Source organism: Heteronotia binoei, chromosome 14 (assembly GCF_032191835.1).
Source record: "Heteronotia binoei isolate CCM8104 ecotype False Entrance Well chromosome 14, APGP_CSIRO_Hbin_v1, whole genome shotgun sequence".
Lineage (NCBI taxonomy): Eukaryota > Metazoa > Chordata > Lepidosauria > Squamata > Gekkonidae > Heteronotia > Heteronotia binoei.
Window position 1 is genome coordinate 19,407,596 of NC_083236.1, and position 24,325 is coordinate 19,431,920.

At 42.7% G+C, this 24,325-nt stretch overlaps 2 protein-coding genes across 4 annotated transcripts in view; one reads left to right on the top strand and one right to left on the bottom strand.

Moving 5' to 3' along the window:
* Positions 1-24,325, top strand: part of LOC132582190 (phosphofurin acidic cluster sorting protein 2-like) — a 100,650-nt gene that overhangs the window by 34,499 nt on the left and 41,826 nt on the right. Inside the window, exons 9-16 of one of the 2 annotated variants that reach the window (XM_060253693.1) lie at positions 651-808; positions 5,822-5,912; positions 7,050-7,174; positions 8,423-8,558; positions 11,418-11,522; positions 11,812-11,918; positions 15,590-15,744; positions 20,841-20,951. In XM_060253693.1, the coding sequence (XP_060109676.1) occupies positions 651-808; positions 5,822-5,912; positions 7,050-7,174; positions 8,423-8,558; positions 11,418-11,522; positions 11,812-11,918; positions 15,590-15,744; positions 20,841-20,951 (988 nt within the window). The remainder of the gene's footprint in view (positions 1-650; positions 809-5,821; positions 5,913-7,049; positions 7,175-8,422; positions 8,559-11,417; positions 11,523-11,811; positions 11,919-15,589; positions 15,745-20,840; positions 20,952-24,325) is intronic. The other variant, XM_060253694.1, reaches the window with a different exon arrangement.
* Positions 1-24,325, bottom strand: part of SHISAL1 (shisa like 1) — a 401,371-nt gene that overhangs the window by 28,836 nt on the left and 348,210 nt on the right. The gene's annotated exons all lie outside the window — the stretch shown is intronic.

The following is a 24,325-nucleotide window of genomic DNA, read 5'->3' on the forward strand; positions in this document are numbered from 1 at the left end:
GGTGGCTTCCCTTTCTTTTCCCAGATTGACATACTAATACGAGAGCAGTTTATTTGGGGCACCTCCGTTGAGGGGCTGTAGCTCAGCCCCCTGAAATCAGATTTCCACCACATATGTAGAGCAGGTATAGGAGAGTCTGCTGAAGAGTTTGCTGCAAGTTTGGTATCTTTAGCCCACCAGGGGGGCATTCTACAACCAATGAACCACAAAATGCTTCGGGAAATTGAAAAAAAAACACAAATCAACACAAACCAATGAACTGGGCAACCCAACACGCCATGAAATGGAATGAACCGCTGTTTTCCTGGTTCATGCCCATCCCTACTTTTTAGATAGTATTGTGTATTAGTTGTCACATTTAAACTATAAATATATTGAAAATACATTGTATATACATTGGCATTACCATTAGCCATTACTGTAGATTGCTTTAAACACATTTGATTGTGTTATGCATTTTAAAACCTTATCTTGAAAAGCATTGCACTAATTTAAAAAGAGAAAATACTCCACAGGAGCATTTTTGGGTTTTTTTCCCCCTCTGAAACTTCTAGGACAGAGACCATCTATGCAATTGCAAGCTTCTGGAACTCAATGAAAGGGGAAAATCAGGTAAAATAAAGAATAAGCTGTTTGTGATTTGTGCCTAGGTTTTTGACTCTGAGCAGGATCCAGCTGAGAATGTTGCAGAAGCTGAAGAAGACCTAGATCTTCTCTATGACACGCTCGATATAGACAACCCAAGCGACAGTGGTCCTGAGATGGAAGATGATGAAAGTGTTCTCAGCACTCCAAAGCCCAAGCTAAAGTAAGAGGATCTGACATTGGTTTGTAGCTTTGCAAATCGTTAGACCTGCTGTTGTTGGGATGGGAGGAGCCAAGACAATGGGATGAGCGAGTTAAAGCAGGAAGGGTCATGATGTTTAAACAGAGGTAGCGTGTAAAGTGCAATCAGTGTGGTCTCTATCGCAACCCTCTGTCTGACAGACTTAACCCAATATAATAAATTCAGTACACATTAGTAGGGATATGCAATTTTTGTAAACCAGTATTTTTTGGTTCGAGTCTATTGGACCAAAAAAATTTCAGGATCCCCAAAAAATCCTGGATCCAAATATCAGTATGGTATTGGGATATGAGATTTTTTTTTGAAATCCCAAAATTTTTCAGATCCAATGGACCTGAACTGAAAAATGCCAGTAGAAAAATACCAGCCCAATACTAGGGCTGGCTTGGCTTCTCCGACTGCCCAGTTTAAACCGAGCTGCAGGACAAGGCAGTCCTTAGCTGTGCTGATGGGGAGTGATTGGCCTATTCTGGCTAGGACAGTCCTGACGAGGCTGCAGAGCTGTGCCTACAAGGAGCAGTGGATTCCCCTCAAGCACAGCTGTCTTGGCTGGGCTGCCCTCTCTTGCTGACTGATTTAAGCCAGGCAGCAGGAGAAGGCAGTGCAGAGCAGTGCCTTCAGGGAGCGATGGGCTCCCCTCAGGCACAGCCATCTCAACTGGGCTGCCCTCTCCTGCTCTCTGGTTTAGACTGAGCAGCAGGAGAAGGCAGCACAGAGCTGCACTGGCAGGGAGCTCTCAACTCCCCACTGACCCAGGTGATCTTGGGCTGGCTTCTCTTGCAGCCCAGTTTAAACTGGACTATTAGAGAAGCCAGCCACAGCTGAGGAGGCAGGGAGCTCTCATCTCCTCACCACTCCAGCTAATCCTCGGGCTGTCTTCTACAGTCCCTTTAAAGCCTGCCTGTCAAACAGCTGAGAGGTGGGAGCAGATTGCTTTCCACTGTTTTCAGATCTACTTGAAATTCTCAAATATATCCAGGATTTTCTCTGGGGTTTTGTTTTTGTTTTCCTAAGAAAACACAGATACGTTTGGGAAGCCAATAAGGTATTTTTCCAGGTATATTTTCAGATTTGGTAGATGCAAATGCTCACTCCTACCTGTGAGGGACGTATTGACTTTTATTTACTACTGGGTATGGGGGAATAAGATGGTTCAAAATAGAGGATAGAAGTGATTTAGATATATGATATTCTTGCTGGGCCCATTCTTTTAAAAGGTTACAATTTAGTTGATAATTTAGGAGTGTAGAGAGCTCAAATACTTTGGCCACCAAATGAGAAGGGAGCACTCCCTGGAGAAGATCCTGATGCTGGGGAAGACAGAAGGCAAAAGAAGAAGGGGGCGGCAAAAGATGAGATGGCTGGACAGCGTTACTGATGTAACAAACACGAATTTGAGCAGACTTCGGAGGATGGTGGAAGACTGGAGGGCCTGGCGTGACTTTGTCCGTGGGGTTGCAAAGAGTCGGACTCGACTCTGCGATTGAACAACAACAAGAGAGTAGTTAACAACCCAGGTTGTATATTTGAGGTTAATATTGGTCTTCCCTCAGCCTCAGGATTCTTACACTGTAAATGTGAGCTGATCTCAGAAACCAAGAATCTTTCACTAGTTTTCCTCGGAAAATGGGGCTTTGAGACAGCTACAGTCTCAAGATAGCCAGCTTTATGTCAGAAGACAAATTCTGAGTCTTCTAGAGTCTTCTTACACACAAGGCAAACTCTGAGACAGGGGTCCCTCCAGCCTTCCTTTTGTGGAAGTTCAGACCCTGTTTCATCTGAGCAGACTTTATAATGGCTTTTCTTGTCTTGCTCCCTCTTCCCATCCGGCTCCCCCAGCCCTTCCAGGGATCCTAACTGGCTGTTAGCTGCTCTGCTCACACATCAAACCATCAAGAAGGGAGTAGATGAAACCTCCATCTACTATCCTCCCCTCGGAGGCAAGATTTTCCCTCCATTTTTCATTCCCTGTCTGACTGAACCACCCTAGTAATGTGTTTTCTTCTTTCCTGAAGAACTCTTGCTGTCTCACCCGGTCAAAGTATGATTTTTTGGCTGTTTGCTCAGCTTAGGAACCTGAGGGAAGGATTGGGAGCCCCCTTTAACTTTAGTGGCACTTGAGGCATTTTTATATTCTGAATTAACAAAATATTTTATCCAACATAGAGGGGAAAGGTCAGGTGAAATCAGTGGTTGATATTTCTGAGGTAAAACCAATACATGCACAGACTTGAGTTCTTATGTTTCAGGCTAATGAGAGTTACTTAAAATATTTATGTTTAGAGGCTTTTGCTCCAGAGTTTTCCCCTAATGCCCCAGTACACTTTCTTTGAGTATTCTCTTACTCTTGGTTTCCAGAAGGCTGGTGCACTCTTTCCAGTACCCAAACCCTTTCTCTTGAAACACCAGTACTCGTCTTGAGTTTTTAACTAACTCTGGAGGTTTCTACAGACAGTTTCTAACTACACCAGACTGTGGATCTCTGCACTCTTCAGAGCTAACTCCCTGTTTTACTGGGTTGGGAAATTCTCCTCTCACTAGAAGATCTACCCCCTTTCTTTGCAATTTTCCAGGGTTATTACTTGAGTGTTGAGCAGAGATTCTTTTGCCTTTAAATGTTTTAATTCCGCTTTCAAAGATAAAGATATTTCAACAGAGCGTTCCGCCATTTTAGATGTGATTTCTAGATCACTAGCCACTTCATCAATATGTTTATTAACGGGCGCCAATAAGCCCTCCACAGTTTTTGTAAAATAAGCATGTATGTCCTCACGCAACATATTTAGATCTCTCCTACAAATTGGGGCATCCTCACCATCATCTTGTGAGCTATCGGTAACGTTTTGCCCAGGCGTCATTTTAGGAACCGCAGAGGGAGAATGGCCGGTTTGTATAGGGGGAGATCCCAGCGAGAAAAAAATCTCTTACCGACTGAGATGCTTCTGCGGCAGCTTTCCCTTTAGTTTTGGTCTTGGTTCTAGATTTCGCTTTAGACTTCAGAGGTTTTCCCATCTGAAGTTCGATTTTAAGTCCGCGATGTAGCCGAAGTGTCCAGACTTAGAAGGGGAAGAGTTGGAGCTTCACTGAAACGCATCCACCATTGTTCAGCGGTGCTCCGCCTCCCCCGACCCCAAAAGTAACATTTTTACATGCATATTCTGTGCACAGCCATGCATATTCTGTGCACAGCCATGGACTGAATTGCACAGAATACAAAAGAAAGATGTAAATATGCAATTCCCCTGTCTCTCACTCTGTATACGTCCAGCTGGTGTTATTCTCAGGCAGGCTCTTTAGCTTTGAAGTTACCGTGATCTGAAAGCTTTCCATTTCTTTAGCTTTTGTCCTGGCGGCCAGCCCTTTGTCCATGTGGCAATGGCGACCATAAAGATGGGGCTCAGGTGTGAGAGCACTTTCTTTCAGATGCATTCAGCCAAGACGAATCTGCAAAAATTAACCCATCTTCCTCCATGTCAAGGGATTTTAAAAATCTCTTTTAACCCTTGTGGGTCAAATAATCTTTTGTTGAAATCTCAAGGAAGAAACCATCTAGCCACTCTCATCACCATTAACACCCTTCTGGTGCTAAGTTTCCATTAAGACTGTGAGCTGACCATTTTGTTGTCTCCAGCAAAGAAGTCCATTAACATTTCTAAAGCTTTGATGGTTGGTACTTGGCAAGAGTGAGGAACCCTGTGGCGCTGAGTGGTAAGCTGCAGTACTGCAGTCCAAGTTCTGCTCATGACCTGAGTTTGATACTGGCAGAAACTGGGTTCAGGTAACCGGCTTGAGGTTGACTCAGCCTTCCATCCTTCCAAGGTCTGTAAAATGAGTACCTAGCTTGCTGGGGAGAAAATGTAGATGACTGGGGAAGGCAATGGCAAACCACACCATAAAGAAGTCTGCTGTGAAAAACGTGATACAGTGTCACCTCAGAGTCGGAAATGACTGGTGCTTACATGGGACTACCTTTACCTTTTTACTTGGCAAGGCTTGGGAGCCGTTGAGTATCCCCTTCCTGCCTGTCCTCTGCCAGGAGGGAAAAAAATAAAAACCCATTGTGAAGGTTTTTCAAGCATAAACTTCCAGATAAGGTGCATTTCTCCTCACAATTCATTACCTTAGTTTCCTAGTAGTACTAGTTCCCTAGTATAAGTTTCTTCTCTTTGTTCAGCAGCACATGATCAAGGATTTGATGTGAGAGAGCTCCCTGTAAAAGGGAAATATGATTAAGAGAGCTTCTTTCTCATGGTCAGTGGTTTTTAGCATCTCTTCCTCTGTTCACCCACTGTGGGTCATCTTGCTTTCTTTTTGGACCTCTCAGGCTCTGTGGCTTAGGGGTGACTTTTCTAACTTTTGATTTTCCTTGGGTATGCTATCTAACTATGGAGCTGGCTGGCTCGGTTACAGGGAGATTAGTCATACCTACCCCTCTTTTTCCTTGTGTACCTGTTAGTCTGCAAAGGGCACTTAGCACTCTCTGAATGTGTACAGAGGACAGAACCAATGATCATAACTATGGCCTAGATTCTGGCGTTGTGAGGCATTTTACCACAAGTACTATAGAACTGACATTTGTAGCCGATGTAAATTCTGTTGAAGGGGTAAAGCCAAAAGAAAAAAAATATTGCTGACTATAAATGTGATGCTGCAGACCCATAAAGATACAGCCTCACAAATGGAATTGGGTTCAGTACTCTTACAAAAACATAATAATTGTTGGCAATTAGTGTCCTATACACCAGATACACACAGATTGAGAAACAGCTACTGAGTATATTGTTTGTTTGTAAAAGACAGTGGGTGTGGAAACAGGCTACAAGCACTTTATAGCCCATCAAGGCTTTTTGCTCCTTTTTGAACCCCCTTATAAGTGTGTCCATATTCTGAGCAACTTTTTCAAGTGAATCACAGCATGGTGTAGGTTTGTCATTAACTTGTAGCCCAAATTTTCTTGTTTTTTTCTCACTTCAGGCCTTACTTTGAAGGCATGTCTCACTCAAGCTCTCAGACAGAAATCGGGAGCCTCCACAGCATTAGAAGCCAGAGAGACCCACCCAGTCCTGTAAGTGGTCCTTTTGGTATTGTTACAACGCAATTCAATAATGCCAGTTCTGGAGTAAGAGAAATTACAGCTTCGACTCCATATGAAATTATGCATATTGCCTTTTTTCCCTGATAATTATGTGCCTGGATGCATTTCCACCACATATGGAAAAAGTTGGTGTTATTCTTGCCGCATAAGCAGCAGTCATCCTCAGTGTTGTATATATGACAAGTAGATAGATCTTTTTGGTAATGGTTTCTCTCGTCAAGCTAGGAAAGTAACCTTAGTGAAAATAAAATGCCAACTTTCAGAGCAGATTTGGCAATTTAAATATTTTAGCTATTTTTTCCATAAATCCTTTCTCAAATTTACAGTTTAAATCAAGTAAAATATAATACACCTGTGAGATACTGCATTTCTTATCTCCAAGTAGCAACCTTTCAAATTTAATTAGATCCCCTGATATTCCACTAGACCTCATTACAGATAACAGGAAGTTTCTGACAGGAGCTTCCTTGGAGATTTTGGACTCTAACCTTCTTCCTGGCAATCCTAAGGTTTCCTCTTGGACCACATGATTACAGCTCCCAGCATCACAATGATTGGCTTCTCTCCTGCTTTTTACAATCTCATTGGATCCCTTCATCCTATTGATTCATCAGCCTGTTCAAATCCAAGGTTTAAAACAGGTTCTCCTGGTCAGTGACACAGCTGTGCAAGGTCCAAGGAGTCAGCCTGTCTTTAAGAGGATTGGACTTCCCTAGAAGGAAGGAGAAGTTTTGTAATTGCGGCGGGGGGTGGGGGTGCTTCTGAATCCTGGCCTGTGAATGGAGTTTCAGTTCCCGTCTGTGACTCATTGTGCCTTTGTCATTTTCAGTTGATATGTAATCTGTGGTCATTTCTTGAAAACCATGATCTGGCCACGGTGATCTCATGCTCTAATCACAGACCTGTAAACCACCATTTTCTGTACTGTCTACTCTGCCAGTTATGATCCTTGGCAAGGGCAGAAATAGGGAGAAGCTATTTTTGTCTCTTGTTAAATAAGCTTGATTGAAGAGCTTATCCAGACTAGAGGTGTGTTCATCATTCCTGCCAACATTGCGCCTCTCCCCTACAGAACATTCTTTCTCATTTTTTTTTTCATGTCAATAGGAGAATCTTCAGCAAGAAGACACACTGGAAACTGAACAGCTTTCTGCTCTGGATATGTTCCTTGAAAAGCTTCCACCAAGTGGCAGAATTAAAAAGACAGAATCTCTCATCATTCCATCCATTAGGTAAAATGCCTAACTGTAAGAGCTTCAAAACCCCTTTGTCGTCTAGAGATACATGTTTTAATCCTAAATATTTTGGATGTGGCCAGTGAACTTGGACGTACATTCTTCCGAGCCAAAGGGTATGCTGTTCCCTTGTGACTTACCTGCAAAGGCCTATTGATGAAATGGAGCGCTTTAAAAAAATTAGTCAATGTAAACATGCAAAATAATGTTGGAACATTGCAGTTTCCAATTTTACAGAAGGACAGAATATACTGAAATAGGCATGGCCCCCCAAATATTCCTTTAAATAGAGGAATCCCTCCACTTTCTTTGGTCTTTGCCATAGAGATTGGGAAAATTCCTGGAACATCTGATAGGGGAGACTATGATATCACTTCTGGGTGATATCACAGCATAGCACCAATATGCTTCCACTCTCAAGGTGTGCTCCCACAAAGCTCCTAGGTTTCATGGGTGCAGGCCTAGCAACCCTAAGCAAGAAAGTGTGGACCACTCCCCTATGTCATTTCATTTTTTGTAAGCTTTCCAGAGAACCGTTTTGATAGACAGGCTGGGTGTGAATTTGCTAAATCGTCATGTAGCAATCCAGAAACCCCCAACTGAGATGTCATTTCTATATTGAACTCTTTACAACCATTTTCAGTTTATTGCTTCCTAAATAAAAGGCAGTTCATGAAGATGTCGCAAAGAAACCAGGAGTAAGACATGGAAGTGAATTTATTATAAAGAATGCTATATCCAGATTTTTTAGGGAAAACCAGAATGCTGAAGAGAAGCCATCTTGAATGGATTGGTGGCTTATACCACATAGCTCCCTGCTGCAGGGGCCCCGATGAAATAATTCTGTCGAGTCATCTATTTTATACCAGCTGGGGGGATGTATGGGAGGAGCGGAGGCAACTGACACCACCATCTGCAGAACTGGAGTCTGTTTTTTTAGAACGTTACATTGTTTTATTATATGAATCTGATTTTAACTGTGCATTGATTGATTGCTGTCACCCGCTCAGAGCCCATTCGGGGAAGGGCAGGTTATAAATAGAAAATAATAACTAATAAAATAATAATAGCTTCCTCCATGCTTTCACAAGAGCAAATGGCCTGCAATGCCATTGGGACACAGAAGTAAAGGAAAGCGTGACAGTTCTGCTCTTTGCCTTTCCCCGTGCTGTGCTTCAGGAAGGTTGCAGCATCGGTGCCGCGGTCTTCATTTTAGTGGTAAAGATGCAAACGTTTGCCTTTCAGCAGATCTGAGGGGAAGCAGGCTGGTCGCAGAGGCAGAAGCACGTCCTTGAAAGAGAGGCAGCCGGCAAGGCAGCAGAATGAACGGGCCAACAGCCTAGACAATGAACGGTCTCCAGACACCAGGCACCATTTGCAGGTAAAGTGGGCACTTTAACAAGCCTCGCCTAGGTTGTGTTTGAAACAACGTGTGGGTTGTTTGTAACATATTTTCTAAATAATCCAATTTTACAAAATGTTTAAGAGGAAATGAACTGGCAGCCCTCCTCAAAATGTAGGTGAAATGAATGATGTCCCCCCTTTTAAGAGTTGTGCCCCAGAGACTTCATTGTCAAGGGAGCCCTCCTTGCCAGATCTCAAGAAAGCTGATCTCCAGTTTCCTTCTTGGTCGTTTGACATATGGAGCAAATATTCCTTGAAACAACAAAACCTGAATAATAGACATTTCACAGAAATTTCAGTTAACGGTCTAGATGATTTGGCATCTAACTCCAGATAAAACCAGCACCCTGAGTCTTCTCCAAAAGCATAGATAAGATCTGCTGAGCCACAGAATCTTAAGACCCTGAAGGTAACACCAGTACTTCATCAGTATATAAGATACTTGGAGAGAGAGAGAGAGATATGTAATATATGTAGCTTACTCAGTAACACATTCCACAGTTCCTAAAACCACAGCCAATAACATGAGTGAGTAATGGAAATGCAGTGTTTACACTGGGAAAACTAACAAATCAGAGAGCAGGTTTACTGATAAAGATCCTTTACTCCCTAAAGGTAAAGGTCAGCTGGAAAAAACTTGTTGACCACCCCCAGACCAAGAGAGGTGAAGCTGCAATGCACCCGCAATCGGGCCTTCTCCTCTGTAGCCCCGAACCTATGGAACCAACTTCCAGAGGAAATGCGGGCCCCGCGGGACCTTGAACAGTTCCGCAGGGCCTGCAAGACCTTCCTCTTCCGACTGGCTTTCGCTGACGAAGAAAGTAATTGCTAATGATTACCGCCATCATAAAAGAACAAATAGCATTAGCACTTTTATCACTTAATTAATTAATTAATTTTAAACTTATCAGAATTTTAATGTTAAATGTAACTTTGTTTTTTGTATAACTGAATGATGTTGTTAGCCGCCCTGAGCCTGCTCCGGCGGGGAGGGCGGGATATAAATGAAATTATCTATCTATCTATCTATCTATCTATCTATCTATCTATCTATCTATCTATCTATCTATCTATCTATCTATCTATCTATCTATCTATCTATCTATCTATCTATCTATCTATCTATCTACCCCCTAAATAAATTCCAAGAGAAATAAAAGGCCCTCATTATGATGTATGGCTTTCCCCATCACAGCCTATAAAAGACCTTTTCCTGCCTCTGGTAAAACCAGCAAAAGTTTGTGTATTATCCCATTAATACAACAGGTATATCATCACTACGGAGCCATAAATGATGGTGCCTTGTTTCTGTAACAAAAATTCCTGCTTGATTTGGCTGAAGCAACATGGGTAACACTTGCTTAAGGCAGGCTGTGAGGAAAGGGCATTCGTTTTTTACAACTGATTTCAGAATGCGTTCAGCTCACGTCTGCTCTCTTATCCACCGTTGCTAATACTCCTCCCATTGTTATATCCTCCCCTCTCTAGCACCATACCAATACCAAACCCACTCTAAGGATATCTGTAAACATACACCACTGGTACCTAACAGACTTGCACCCAATCCCCGTCATCTCAGAAAGCTGTACTCTTAGGATAGACACAAGCTAACTCTGTTCTCAGATTGCAGGCGCAGGCAAATCACTCTCTATGGGCAACCCTCCTCCCAGCCACAGCTGTCCATGACAGACTGCCCCAGAGGACTCAGTTCATAAGCATGAAGAAGAAGAAAAACCAGATGGTAAACAAACCGCTGTCCTCCGCTTGCCCTGTGATTGGAGGCTTGGGTTGGAAATCCCACATTGATGGCTCTCTGGGGGCTAAGCCGCAGGCCAGTTGCCCTTGGGCTCTTGCCCTTTGGTTCTTGCTTCTGACCAAGTTGTGAGTTAAATAACAACACAGTCCCTGGAGAAGGCAGGCCGTAATGAGTCAGCAAAAGTGCCTTATAAGCTCAGTAGCTACTTCAGGCTGCTTCCAGTTTCCCTGATTTAAAACTTCTACATACAATTGCGGATGCATACACACAGATTTAATCAAAGACTCCTGAATAAGCTTAGCCATGGTAAGATAAGACGCCAGGACCTCTTATGGATTAAAATTTAGTTAAATGGTAGATGTAAATGGACACTTCTTGCAACGGAGGGAAGTGAACAATGGGATTTCCACAAGGATCGGTATTTTAATTTGTGCATTAATGCTTTGAAATTGGGGTGAGCAGTGCGGTAGCTGTGTTTGCGTGTGATATACCAAATTATTCAGGATGCTGGAAACCAAAGCAGATTGTTAAGAGGTCCAGGAGGATTTCTGTAAATTGGGTAAGTACGCAATGTTATGGCAAATGAAGTTCAATTTTTTAAACTTCATTTATACCCTGCCTTTCTCCTCAACAGGGAGTGGTTTAGAGGGGTTTACATCATTCTTCTCTCTTCCCTTCTGTAATACAAGGAGACTTCTGAGAGAAGCTGAAGCTTTGGCCACCTCATTATGGACATTAATTAATTGATTTTTTTTTTTTTAGCAGAGCAATACCCTCCAACCCCTTCAAGTTCCATTGTGTAAATTATCCCTGATTTCCTAACTTTGATTTTCTGGCCACTGTCCAGTTTTATTCCCAGAGTTTGAATTCAAACGTGATAGCCTCAAGGAATCTTTTTTGAGGCTGTGGGGTTGTAGATCTAGGTTCCATATTATCACTTCCTTTCAAAGACATTCCAGGAGGCAATGAGGAAAGGAAAGTTGTTCCCCTTAATAGAAAGATCAGGAAAGAAGTAATAGCAGTATTCATGCAAGGAGAGATCCTCAAGGATAGTTTTGTTTCTGATTTTTTTTTCCACAGATCCCTAGGAAAACTGTGTATGACCAGCTGAATCACATTCTGATCTCAGATGACCAGCTCCCAGAAAATATTATTCTTGTCAATTCTTCTGATTGGCAAGGGCAGGTAAAGACACTTTGTGTTATCTTCACATGGCAATTTCAGACCTATGCTAAGCTCATCAATGAGCTACCCCTGAAATAATATTTTTGTCGGATCACCGGCTCTTCCGGGAATCTTTCAGGCTGTAAGAAACAGTCTACAATTGAATCTTTTTAAATCTTTTTAAACATTTTTATGCAGCATTCAAATATCTTTCGATAGATAAAGCGATGGAAATATAGAGAGATATAAAGCATTGTCCAAGTAAAAAAAATAAAGTGCCCTATCTGAAAGACTTGCATGTCTTTTTTAGTTTCTTTCAGATGTGTTGCAAAAACATTCTCTTCCAGTTGTCTGCACATGTTCGTCTGCTGATATCCAGGCAGCTTTTAGCACTATTGTCTCCAGAATACAAAGATAGTAAGTTCTGATTTTTATTTCATTTTATCATATGTAATTCCTATTTTCAGTTGTTTCTCCAAGCCCTCATTTTATGGGGCACAGCATAGGTATCCAACAAGTAACTTACTATTCTCAAGAACCCCTGAATTCAGATATCACAAAGTTTGAAAAGTTACTTTCTTTTCCCTCTCCGTAACCCTTCTACAAGGATGCCAAGCAAAATCTGTGGAAGAACTGGTGTATGGGACTCTTAGATTGTTTGCAGGAGGCATGGGCATTGCTGGCTTGCAAACACAGTTAGATTCCTGGTAAGACCTCTACCGATACTTCTACCAACCAACAGCCTCTTTGTCCAGGGGCAGTTCCAGTACCTGAAAGCATGCTTGCTTCAGCTGTACACCGAAGGCTGAAAAACAGGAGTAAGGTAGACCTAGTCCTTCAAAGTCCAGCAAGACTGTGAAGTCCAGCTAGACGTAATCCTTCTTTTTGTGAAGCAAGAGCCTGCTGACGGAGTATGCCAGGGTCTATGGGCTCAGTTTTGTGCCTGATGTCAAGGAAAGGTTACCCCACAGCAACCTTACTCCCAGTCCCTAGCATCTTGGAATTTCTCTTGGGCTTGCCTGAACAAAGATCTAAAGTCCAGCATCCAACGTAAATGGGTAGCAGCACTGGGCTCCTTTCCCTCTTCCTTTAGGTTCCTCATATTTTATTGGTTTAAAACATTGATATGCCCACCTTTCCACCCAATAAGCAGTGGACAATGAGACATTAAAACATTAAACATACATACAATAATTAACAGTGACTACAAAAACACAGTCTGGGAGGAGGGATGCTAGAAGTTTATTGGACATATGCCAACCGAAACAGAAAAGTCTTGTCATGACATTTGAGTGCAACCACAACTTAAATTGAATAAGATTATGGCTGAAATAGAATATGGTGGGATCCCACAAGATCTTGGAGAACTGTGAGCAATCCCATCACCAGAAATAGTTGGCAAGATGTGGCCTCACAGTTACAGCATCATTCCTTCATGAGTGATGTAGCAGAACCTGCCTCCTTTTCCTTGCAGACCCAGTTCTGCCCACTCCATCAGTTGGGTTGCTGACTCCTGGAGGGAGCTATTCCCCTTCCTGCCACTAGGGTGTGCTGCCGCCACCTGCTCAATTTGGGTGTCCTGACTGAGAGAAACAGGACTCTCAGTCCCCCTTTCCAGTTCTGAGGCCTGGCCTCTAGATCCTCTGCTACCCAGTATCTGCTTACCACAGAGACCAGTGTCCTTTGGGGCTCCCTCATGGAGGGTTGGCAACAGGTGCCTTTCACCACTTCCCTTTCAATCTGGAGCCCCCTCTGGCAAATGTGTGTCCAAGCAGCTGGAGAACTAGGTGGCCTAGAGCAGCTGGAGAACTAGGTGGCCTAGAGCAGGGGTCCCCAACGCCCGGTCCGTGGACCAGTCCCGGTCCATGGCCTGTTAGCAACCATGCCGTGAGTTGTATAATTATTTCACTATATATTACAATGTAGTAGTAATAATAATAAATTGGATTTATATCCTGCCCTCCACTCCGAATCTCAGAGTAGCTCATAATCTCCTTTATCTTCCTCTCCCACAGCAGACACTGTGAGATAGGTGGGGCTGAGAGAGCTCTCACAGAAGCTGCCCTTTCAAGGACAACTCTTCAAGAGCTATGGCTGACCCAAGGCCATTCCAGTAGCTGCAAGTGGAGGAGTGGGGAATCAGACCTTGTTCCCCCAGATAAGAGTTTGCACACTTAACCACCACACCAAAATAAAGTGCACAATTGTATCATCCCGAAACCATCCCCTTGCCCTCAGTCTGTGGAAGAATTGTCTTCCGCAAAACCGGTCCCTGGTGTCAAAAAGGTTGGAGACCACTGGCCTAGAGAACACTTCCAGATTCAAAAAACAACATTTGTTGAAAAGAAAAAGTCTGTATTTACATGTCTAACCCAGCATCAGATCAGCAGAATGGAAACAAAAGAAATGTTTAACTAAACACATTCCTCCTTTCCATTCTCTGACACATATTCTCAGCTAGTTGCTTCAATCAGAGTAGGTCCAAGAAGTCTTAAAAGGTTGCCAGTTTGGCCTGTGGCCCTTCACATCACCAGAGAGATCTACAGCTTCCCCACAGGCTGTCTGGTGTCTCTCTCTCTAAAATGGCTGCCCAGGACTCAGCACTCTCCACCCTTCTTTTTCCCTCAGTGGGGAATATCTCCCAACCAAACTTACCACCCAAGAACAGGTCACCACCTTTCCTAGAGCAGTCTGAGAAGAACAGCCGCAAAGGATGTCTGAACTTCCTGCCTTCATCCTGGCTCTCTAGCAAATAACTCCCTCCTCTGTGGTTAAGAAGGGGAGGGGGAAGAGAGAGCCGTCTGCTGCCCTTATGAGCTGTCTCCCTCTCACAACCCCCCCCCCAAACCAGCCCCTTTTTAAAATGAGTTGCAGCAAGGAAGGCATTTTGTCACAAGTGATAGAAACAAGTGGACTGATATGATTTCCTCCCTTGAGCTCCAACTGAAGATTCTAAACTAAGGTTTCAGGCTCAGTATTATTTGTCAGATCGTTCTCAGATTTCTTATTCAGTGACTTTCCTCCAAATTCGAAGTGAAAATTGGGGCAATAACTACTTGAGACATGAAGAGCACCTAATCTCTGTAGAAGAGGTCTGAAGAGCTGAATATATCTCAGAGGTGTCCCTTTAGAGTGGCACTGAAAATCCCTTTCTGTAAATTACTTTTGACTTTCACTAGTCCACGATGCCACAGATTAAGTAGATTGTCACCATCTCTTCCATTCAAGTTCACTTTCAGTGTGGTGGAAGGCCACTGTCCAGTTTTAATTGAATAGGTAAACAAGACAGCGCTAAACAACCTTTACTTAGAATTCAGAGGTGATAACCAAACTGCTATTCCCTCAGTTAATCCAAATTGAACTGGTTTTGTAGTTAAGGTGTGGAAGAGATGATTCTTGGGATCTTAAAAATATCTTCTGTTGCCATGGCATGACTTGTATAAGAGAGGTTATGCTTTGCTTCGACATTACCCAGTGGTCACTCTTTTTTCCTGAATTTTATTCCATCTTGAAGATGCTAAAAATGATTTTTAACAGCATATGCTTTTAAAAAATCATTTATCTAGGTCGAGTGGGCATTTGGTTTATTTTTCCCTAGTGCAGCCCATCTGACTTAAATCAGATTTCCTGAGTTGCGATTCCACTGTGTCCTTCCTTAAAGCCATTGAGAATATTGGACAATGTAAAGGTAAATTAGAACCAACAGTATTTCCTATAGTGATCACATTTCTCTTATCAAAATGCATTAAATTTTCAGTAAAAAAAAAAATCTCAGTTAATCAACTGGCTCACTGCATCTTCAGCAACAATCTGCCCTTAGAAAAGAAATTTATAGAACACTAGAAGCAAAGCAAATAACTTCTGTACTGCAGTTGTACATTAGCTGAGATCTAAAGTAGCAGCTAAGCAAGGACAGACCAAGAAGCATCTGCTCTGAATTTGACCCCTCCCATAAACCCACAAAGTCACAATCTGCACGCTCTCTCTCTCTCTCAGCTTCCACACCCCATCACAGGAGTATAATATTAAGAATGTAGCTGTGTTTTATATAACAGTGAGGATGTGAACATGTGTTCTCTCTCGTTTAGCTGTAATTGCAACTCTCAACCTCCCAACCCAATTAAAATTGCAATTGCTGGAGCCCAGAATTACCTCAGTGCTGTGTTGAGGCTCTTTGTAGAACATCTGTCTCACAAAACTCCAGACTGGCTCAGCTACATGAGGTTTCTCATCATACCAGTAGGTAAATATAGATCTATCTTTCATAACTTTCAACTTTTCCTGTGAATCTCTTTTGCTATTAACCACAGGGTATTGATGGAACTCTCTGGGGCAGTGATGCTCTGTATTTCTGGTGCTTGTGGGGGAGGGCAACAGTGAGAGGGCTTCTAGTATCCTGGCCCCACTGATGGACCTCCTGATGGCACCTGTTTTTTTTGGCCACTGTGTGACAGAGTATTGGACTGGATGGGCCATTGGCCTGATCCAACATGGCTGCTCTTATGCTGATGGCACATTGAGTTTTGCTATGGAGGAGCTTGGCTCTTCCTCCAGCGGGAGTGTCTTTTCACCTGGGAGAAATTGTGCCATTATCGGAACAAATCTCTAGTTCCAGCCCATAGTCTGCCTCCATTGATGTTTACAAGCTGTGTTGGTGGAAGTGTCACACTGATCTTCCAAAGGGTTGTGGTGTGTTGTCTTCAGTGTTGGCTATCGTGGTTTCAGTCTTTGTGACAGAATGGGAAGGGGCAGGGAGAAAAAGAGTAGAGCTTTCCTCATCTATTAATATATCTTCTTTATGCTAAAGCTTAATTTCCTTTTTTAGTGCTGAGTTTGGGAAGGTTGAAATACAGCATAGTTAAAGATCGGAACACTCTGATCTTTAAATTTGCTGCGTTTCAGTGGTGGGGAGATTGGTTTAGAAGCCCAGTCCTAGCGTGGATTTCTAATCCTCCCTCACCCCCTGAAATTAATGGCTGTAGAGAATTTTGAATCAGTGCTGCCTTTACATGTGAGTATTTTTGTGAAAAACTGATGCAGATTACTTAAGCAGGTGTTTTTGGCTCTGGCATAAATCAAAACAGATCAGATATTCAACTTACATCTGATGGACACATTTTAATAAGGTAAGTTCAACAGTCAAAACATGTCTGTGCTGAAATTTGCAGCTTCTGTCATCATGAGAATAGTGCTGGGGAAGGGGGGGACCTGAGGCCCACTGGGGTATAGTGGACAGCGTGATGAACTAGGATTTGGGAAACCCATGTGGAATCCCCACTGGTGTCATGGAAGCTTGTGGGTGACCATGGGCCAGTCACACACTCTCAGTCTAACCTGCCTCACCAGGCTGCAGTGAGGATAAAATGGAGGAGAGGAGGACAACATAAGCCACGTTGAGTCCCCACTGGGGAGAAAGGCAGGTAATAAATGAAGTAAATAACTAAATACCTTGTGCCATTATCCAAATCAAAATGCCTCCATTCCATGTGGACAAAGGAGACCCGATAGATGTTGTTTACCTTGACTTCCAGAAAGCTTTTGATAAAGTTCCTCATCAAAGGCTCCTTAGAAAGCTTGAGAATCATGGAGTAAAAGGACAGGTCCTCTTGTGGATCAAAAACTGGCTGAGTAATAGGAAGCAGAGAGTGAGTATAAATGGGCAGTCTTCGCAGTGGAGGACGGTAAGCAGTGGGGTGCCGCAGGGCTCGGTACTGGGTCCCATGCTCTTTAACTTGTTCATAAATGATTTAGAGTTGGGAGTGAGCAGTGAAGTGGCCAAGTTTGCGGATGACACTAAATTGTTCAGGGTGGTGAGAACCAGAGAGGATTGTGAGGAACTCCAAAGGGATCTGTTGAGGCTGGGTGAGTGGGCGTCAACGTGGCAGATGCGGTTCAGTGTGGCCAAGTGCAAAGTAATGCACATTGGGGCTAAGAATCCCAGCTACAAATACAAGTTGATGGGGTGTGAACTGGCAGAGACTGATCAAGAGAGAGATCTTGGGGTCATGATAGATAACTCACTGAAAGTTTCAAGACAGTGTGCGTTTGCAATAAAAAAGGCCAATGCCATGCTGGGAATTATTAGGAAGGGAATTGAAAACAAATCAGCCAGTATCATAATGCCCCTGTATAAATCGATGGTGCGGTCTCATTTGGAGTACTGTGTGCAGTTCTGGTCGCCGCACCTCAAAAAGGATATTATAGCTTTAGAGAAGGTGCAGAGAAGGGCAACTAGAATGATTAAAGGGCTGGAGCACTTTCCCTATGAAGAAAGGTTGAAACGCTTGGGACTCTTTAGCTTGGAGAAACGTCGACTGCGGGGTGACATGATAGAGGTTTACAAGATAATGCATGGAATGGAGAAAGTAGAGAAAGAAGTACTTTTCTCCCTTTCTCACAATACAAGAACTCGTGGGCATTCGATGAAATTGCTGAGCAGACAGGTTAAGACGGATAAAAGGAAGTACTTCTTCACCCAAAGGGTGATTAACATGTGGAATTCACTGCCACAGGAGGTGGTGGCGGCCACAAGTATAGCCACCTTCAAGAGGGGTTTAGATAAAAATATGGAGCACAGGTCCATCAGTGGCTATTAGCCACAGTGTATGTGTGTATATAACATTTTTTGCCACTGTGTGACACAGAGTGTTGGACTTGATGGGCCATTGGCCTGATCCAACATGGCTTCTCTTATGTTCTTATGTTCTTATTTTCCCCACATCAGCTGGTAAGGAAACCATTGGCAGCTTAGAAATAAGAGCCTCCACACCTGTTATCAATGAAGAAGATAGCACGTCTTTGTTTCATCTAGCTGGACCTTCATTTCAATCCGTTCAAAGATTTTCCAGCTTTTTATCCTAAAAATTAAAATTTTGTTTATGGGTCCAGTGGTATTCTATGGTCATATTGTGCAGTTTACCGCAGTCTTATGATTCTCCAAAAAAATCCCAATTTGACTAAATTGTCAGCCTGTAATTCTGACAGTCAATATGCTGCTGTTTATTTGCAGTGCTAGAGGCTGTAGGAGACCCCTTCTTTTTTGTGTGTGCAGACCCCTTATTTTGCACCATCAACCTTAGGCTTATTTTTTAAATCTGCTGTGACTGGTACAGCTATTTATGTTCTTGTTACCAGTGCCAGAGGCCACCATTCTGCATTTTTAATCATCACCAGGGCTTTTTTTTTTTTTGCAGGAACTCCTTTGCATATTAAGACACACACCCCTGATGTAACCAGTCCTCCAAGAGCTTACAGGGCCTACTGTAAGTTCTTGGAGTGGTGTGTGGCCTAATATATAAAAGAGTTTCTGCTACCAAAAAAAGCCCTGATCATCTCTAATTCTTAAAGTGTTATTAGCTTCTTTCCTAATGCCTAGTTGTCCCCAGCTTTCAATCCCATAGTACAACCGCTGACTATTAACCTGGTTTCTGCTGACATACACCATTCCGACTTACCCAGATACAAGGCCAAGCTGTAGTTTTGCTGAAAACCTGTGGAGAAAATTGGTGGGTGATGAAGGGCCACGAAACAGTGACATTGTTCCATTTCAACAGCCGCTTTTGTGTAAGACAGTTGCTCTTTATGTCACTCTCGAATGCCAACTGTTTCTTGTGGTGCCCGGTGGGTCTGAGGGGTGTAAGAGCTTATATAGCTATTACCACTAGCAGACTGCCATCACCACCCCACTCCTGAATGACATTTTGTGTGTGTTTGTGTGAAGTACCATCAAGTTGCTTTTGATTTTTGGCAACCCTATGGATTAATGACCTCCAAAACATCCTATCATTAACAAACCGAGGACTATGGCTTTCTTGAAGGAGTCAGTCCATCTCATGTGGGTTCCTCCTTTTTTCCTGCTGTCTTCTACTTTTCCTAGCATTATTGCTTTTTCCGACGACTCTTGTCTTATAGTATGAAAAGTATGGTAGTCTCAGTTTAGTCATTTTGACTTCTCGGTAGAGTTCAGGCTTGGTTTGATTTAGAACCCACTTATTTGTCATCATAAGGTTTTTGAGGAAAGAGATTATCAGAAGTGGTTTACTGTTTCCTTCTTCCCAGTACTAACCATAGAGAAGCATTATTTTAAGTGTCCCTAAAATAAGCAAAACAAAAACAACCAAACAAAAACAACAACAAAAGTCCGTATAGTCAAAGCAATGGTATTCCTAGTAGTAATGTACTGCTGTGAGAGCTGGACCATAAGGAAGGCCGAGCGCAGAAGAATAGATGCTTTTGAGATGTGGTGCTGGAGAAGACTCTTGAGAGTCCCTTGGAGTGCAAGAAGATCAAATCAGTCAGTCCTAAGGGAAATCAACCCAGACTGTTCCCTGGAACATCAGATGCTGAAGCTGAAGCTCAAATACTTTGGCCACCAAATGAGAAGGAGCACTCCCTGGAGAAAATCCTGATGCTAGGAAAGACAGAAGGCAAAAGAAGAAGGGGACGGCAAAAGATGAGATGGCTGGACAGTGTTACTGATGTAACAAACACGAATTTGAGCACACTTCGGAGGATGGTGGAAGACAGGAGGGCCTGGCGTGACTTTGTCCATGGGGTCGCAAAGAGTCGGACTCGACTGTGCGACTGAACAACAATAACAAAATAAGCATTATTTTAAGTGTCCCCAGGAGGAAAATGGAAAAATTCAGGGGGAAGTTTTTCCTTATTATTTTTCAGGGACTTTCCCCCAGTTTTTAAAAGGGAAAAATGGAAGTACTGACAAAAACTTCCATGAAATACTTTCTCTTTTTGAGTGAGAAAAATCTTGCTTTACAAAAGCATTTCACACAATCCAAATAAAAGTAATTTTTTTTCCCTGAGGGCTTTGGGTTCATCTTTCCAGAGATGCTTGAATTAAAGAAAGGCATACTGAAAGAGATCCGTGTTTATCCGGAAGCACTTTTTCTGTTCATCAGAATCCCATAGAATGATCCAGTGAGCCATTCAAAGGGGAAAGAACTCTTATTTGATTACAAGATTTGATCTAATAGGATTTTGCACTCATCCTTTTTCTATAGCATAGCCCATTTTCTGGATTGTTACTAAATGTGGTTTGTCCCAACACTTCGATTCAAAATACTTGGTTGTGGATGGTTGATGTGATTTAAGCAGAAAGTTGCTTGCAGTTCAGAAGAGCTGAACTGTGGGGATGGGAAGTGGGGAAGAAAGATTTTAGTTCACAGTTTTTAGCACATCTTAACACTGAAGGGCAAGGAGTGGGAATTTTCTTTCTAAATGGCAAGGACTTCTGGCTGCTCTGTGTGCATTCCTGTTTCCTTTAATAATTAGTTCCTGTATTACTGTTACATTTTGATACGTGTTCTGTTATTGTCTTTAAAGGGTCTCACCCAGTAGCACAGTATCTGGGCTCAGTTGATTACCGGTACAACAACTTCTTCCAAGATCTGTCCTGGAGAGACTTGTTTAACAGGCTTGAAGCTCAAAGCACTGGTAAGTGTGTCCAAATACTTGAGTTGCTGTAAACTACTATAGAGTATTGCTTTGTTTCTTTATTCTTTCTGCTGTTTTTGGAGGTCAGAGTTCTGTTGGTTCTTCCTTATATTTTCCATATCTTCTGAGCCTAGAAATCTGTTAATTCTTCCTTTTCTTCAAAATATAGATCATGTGGAGGCATTACTGCCTTTATTAGAAGATAACAGACCCATCACTCTTTTAGATGTGAAATTTTATGCATCCGCGATAGACTTTTGCAACTGTTCAAACGGGATCTGGCCTTTTCTATATTTTAGTAATCTGCTTAAAGCTACTAAGTTAAGAAGCAGTACGAGGTAGAGAGAGATTTCCATATCTTACTACTAATATTATTTCCTTATCGAAATGTTTACTTCTGTTGAGTTTTCTCTTTTCAGTTGCTATCTTTGTGTTTAGTAGACGTTGGCAGTCGTTGTTGGTATCTGCCTGTTTCGCCTTTGGGACCTGGAAGATTAGAAATGTGTCACTATCAACCTAGTGCCCCCTTGCTGATAAAATGTGTGACAGTTTTATCTGCTGCATGCACAGGCTAAGCCTGGCATTTCTTGAACTGATAGAGAAAAATACAGATAGTGTAACAACCCTCACCTTCTGCCTACTTCCCAGCATCTAAAAATCAGAGGCATTTGACAACCAGAGGTCCCATTCAGCTGGCACACAGTCAGCTAACAGTCAGCATATGATGACTGTGGAAAATGTATGGAGGGTGTGCTGACCTCTGCAGTTTCTCCAAATGCAGGAAACATAAATTGTGGCACAAATTATGCAGTCGAGTTTCCCACATTTGGGGAAATATCAGGGGTCAGTGCACTGTCCATACCTTTTTCAAACCACCTAACCCCTGTAATTTGTTGGATAGCCAATACTGATACACTTTCAGACACATGCACCCATGGTGGTAAAAGTATGCTGCAGATAGGATGACCAGCCTGAAGCTGCCAACCAGTGGGATATACAGTATTTGCTGGCGTATAAGACTACTTTTTCCCCTGAAAAACATGCCTTCAAGTGGGAGGGGTCGTCTTATACGCCGGGTGCACTTCAGTTGGGATAGACATAGCTGCCCATAGTGGCCTCCCGATGCCCGCCCACCTCATTCTACATACCGTCCAGTATCACGCGGTATCCAGCGCGGCCGCGGTGGGTCATCAGCTTGGCTGCGGCGAGCATCAGCAGCGAGACAGGGGTGCCAGCCTTTTTGGTGTGACCGGCCCGTTCTGCTCGGCGGGAAGCAGCGGCGCTCCGGCCCGCCCCTTGTCTACGCAGAGCTCGCACATGCGCACTTCGCACTAGTGCCGGTCACAGGGAGATGCAGGGGCGGGCCGGAGGAAGGTGTGCAGAAGAGGGGGTAGTCTTATACGGCGAGTATATAACAATCTCTATATTTTGAGTGGAAATGTTGGGGGGTCGTCTTATACGCCCGGTCGTCTTATACGCCGGCAAATACGGTATATGGTATGTGCGGTGGGGGGGGGAGGTAAACATTGCTATAGAGTTCCAGGTGAATGCTACAGTGTGGCTCTTACATGGTGACATCACTTCAGAGTTACACCAGAAGCAATGCCAGGTTATGAACATCCGCAGCAGTTCCTCCTCTGCTTGCCCACTGAGCAGCAGTGGAGGAAGAGGGATGCCATGGGGGGGCGGTCTCTGGGATACCTGGCAGCCCTACCTGCAGAGGATTTCCAATATTTAAACATACTCATTCTACAATTATTATTTAATCTTGCTGGACTTAGGCACCATCTGAAAAGGATTTTGTACTAAGCTTCTCTTAGTGAGCAGCTAAAATATAAAAATTGCCGTATTTTGAAGAAGTTGCCCCTTTTGAACTTAAAATTTTTTATTTATAAAAAAATATATAATAGAAACATCGTCACAATAGGCATATAGCATTGTCTTAAATAACAGTACTAACGCATATATCACAAGAAACAACACACACATATTTAAGGAAAGGGGAAAAGAAAGAAAACAAAACAAAACAAAACACCAGCGGTTGCACATTTTGCTTATGAGAGAGTTACCTTAGTAAATACAAATGCTATTCAATATATAATAAAATTTAGGTATTTCTTTGGCATTACACTTTTCTGTGACGGATTATTATTTACAAAGTCTAAAAAAGGAAACCACTTTTCTACAAAGTATTCTCCTATCCTAGGATTATCCCCTAAAATGAGTTGAGAGGCAATTTTGTCTTGGATTATAATTTCCCACACCTTCTGAAACCATAAAGTCAGAGATGGCAATTTGGTAGCTTTCCAATGCTTTGCAAGAAGTAGTTTACCTGCTAAAAGTAGCAATGAGATAAGTTCTGATTTTAATTTGGGAAAATCCCCTTTCGACCTTAGATTCAGAAGGACAAATTCAGGGGTGCGTGGGATGGTAACCTTTACAATTGCTTCAATTTTTTCTATTAAAGTGTTCCAAAATTTCTGCACTTTTTGGCATGCCCACCAACAATGGATGAAAGAACCAGAGGCACCACACCCTTTCCAGCATAAAGAGCTAGAGTTTTTGTGCGCATGACTTATAATTTGTGGGGTTAAGTACCACCTTGAAAGTAATTTATATTGTTGCAACTTAAGGTTAGTGCATTTTGATTTGCATACAGATGATGTCCAAATTGTGTGCCACTGTTCTTCTGACCATTGTGAATTGCAATCTTTACTCCACGCATTCTGCTGAGATGTGGGCTGTGTCCAATTTCTCTGATTTAATAAATTATACAACTTTGCAATTACACCTTTCATTTTAGTTTCTTCCTCATAGATTAGTTTCTCAAAGGCATTTAGCTGACCAGTAGGTTGCATTACAGGGATCACTTTGTTAAGAGCATTATGTATTTGATGGTACTCATACCAGGGAATTTCCACCTTAAACTTAGCTTCCAGTTGACCACGTGTCAATAGTCTCCCCTTTGAGCTAATGTCTGAAATTCTAATAATATTTTCTTTCCTCCAGCTCTTGAAGTTTTCAGTAGGCAAGCCTGGCGGGAACCAGGTCTGCCCCAAAAAGGACATTACTGACATCGATGGTTGGACCACTAAGGATCTATACTTGTCCCAAATTTTCAAAGTATATTTTAGATAAGGGTTGGCTAATACAGTTCTTTTCCTTTCCGTCTCACTGTTCCAAACAAACTCATTAAGTTTTACAGGAAGAATACTTGCAGCCTCTATCTGTAGCCATGGGAGATCACAACTTTTCCTGGTGTATAATAAAATATTTCTCAGCTGGGCTGCCATATGGTATTTTCCCAAAACTGGTGCTCCTAGGCCCCCCCTATCAGTTGGTTTGGCAAGCAGATGGTATGCTATTCTTGGCTT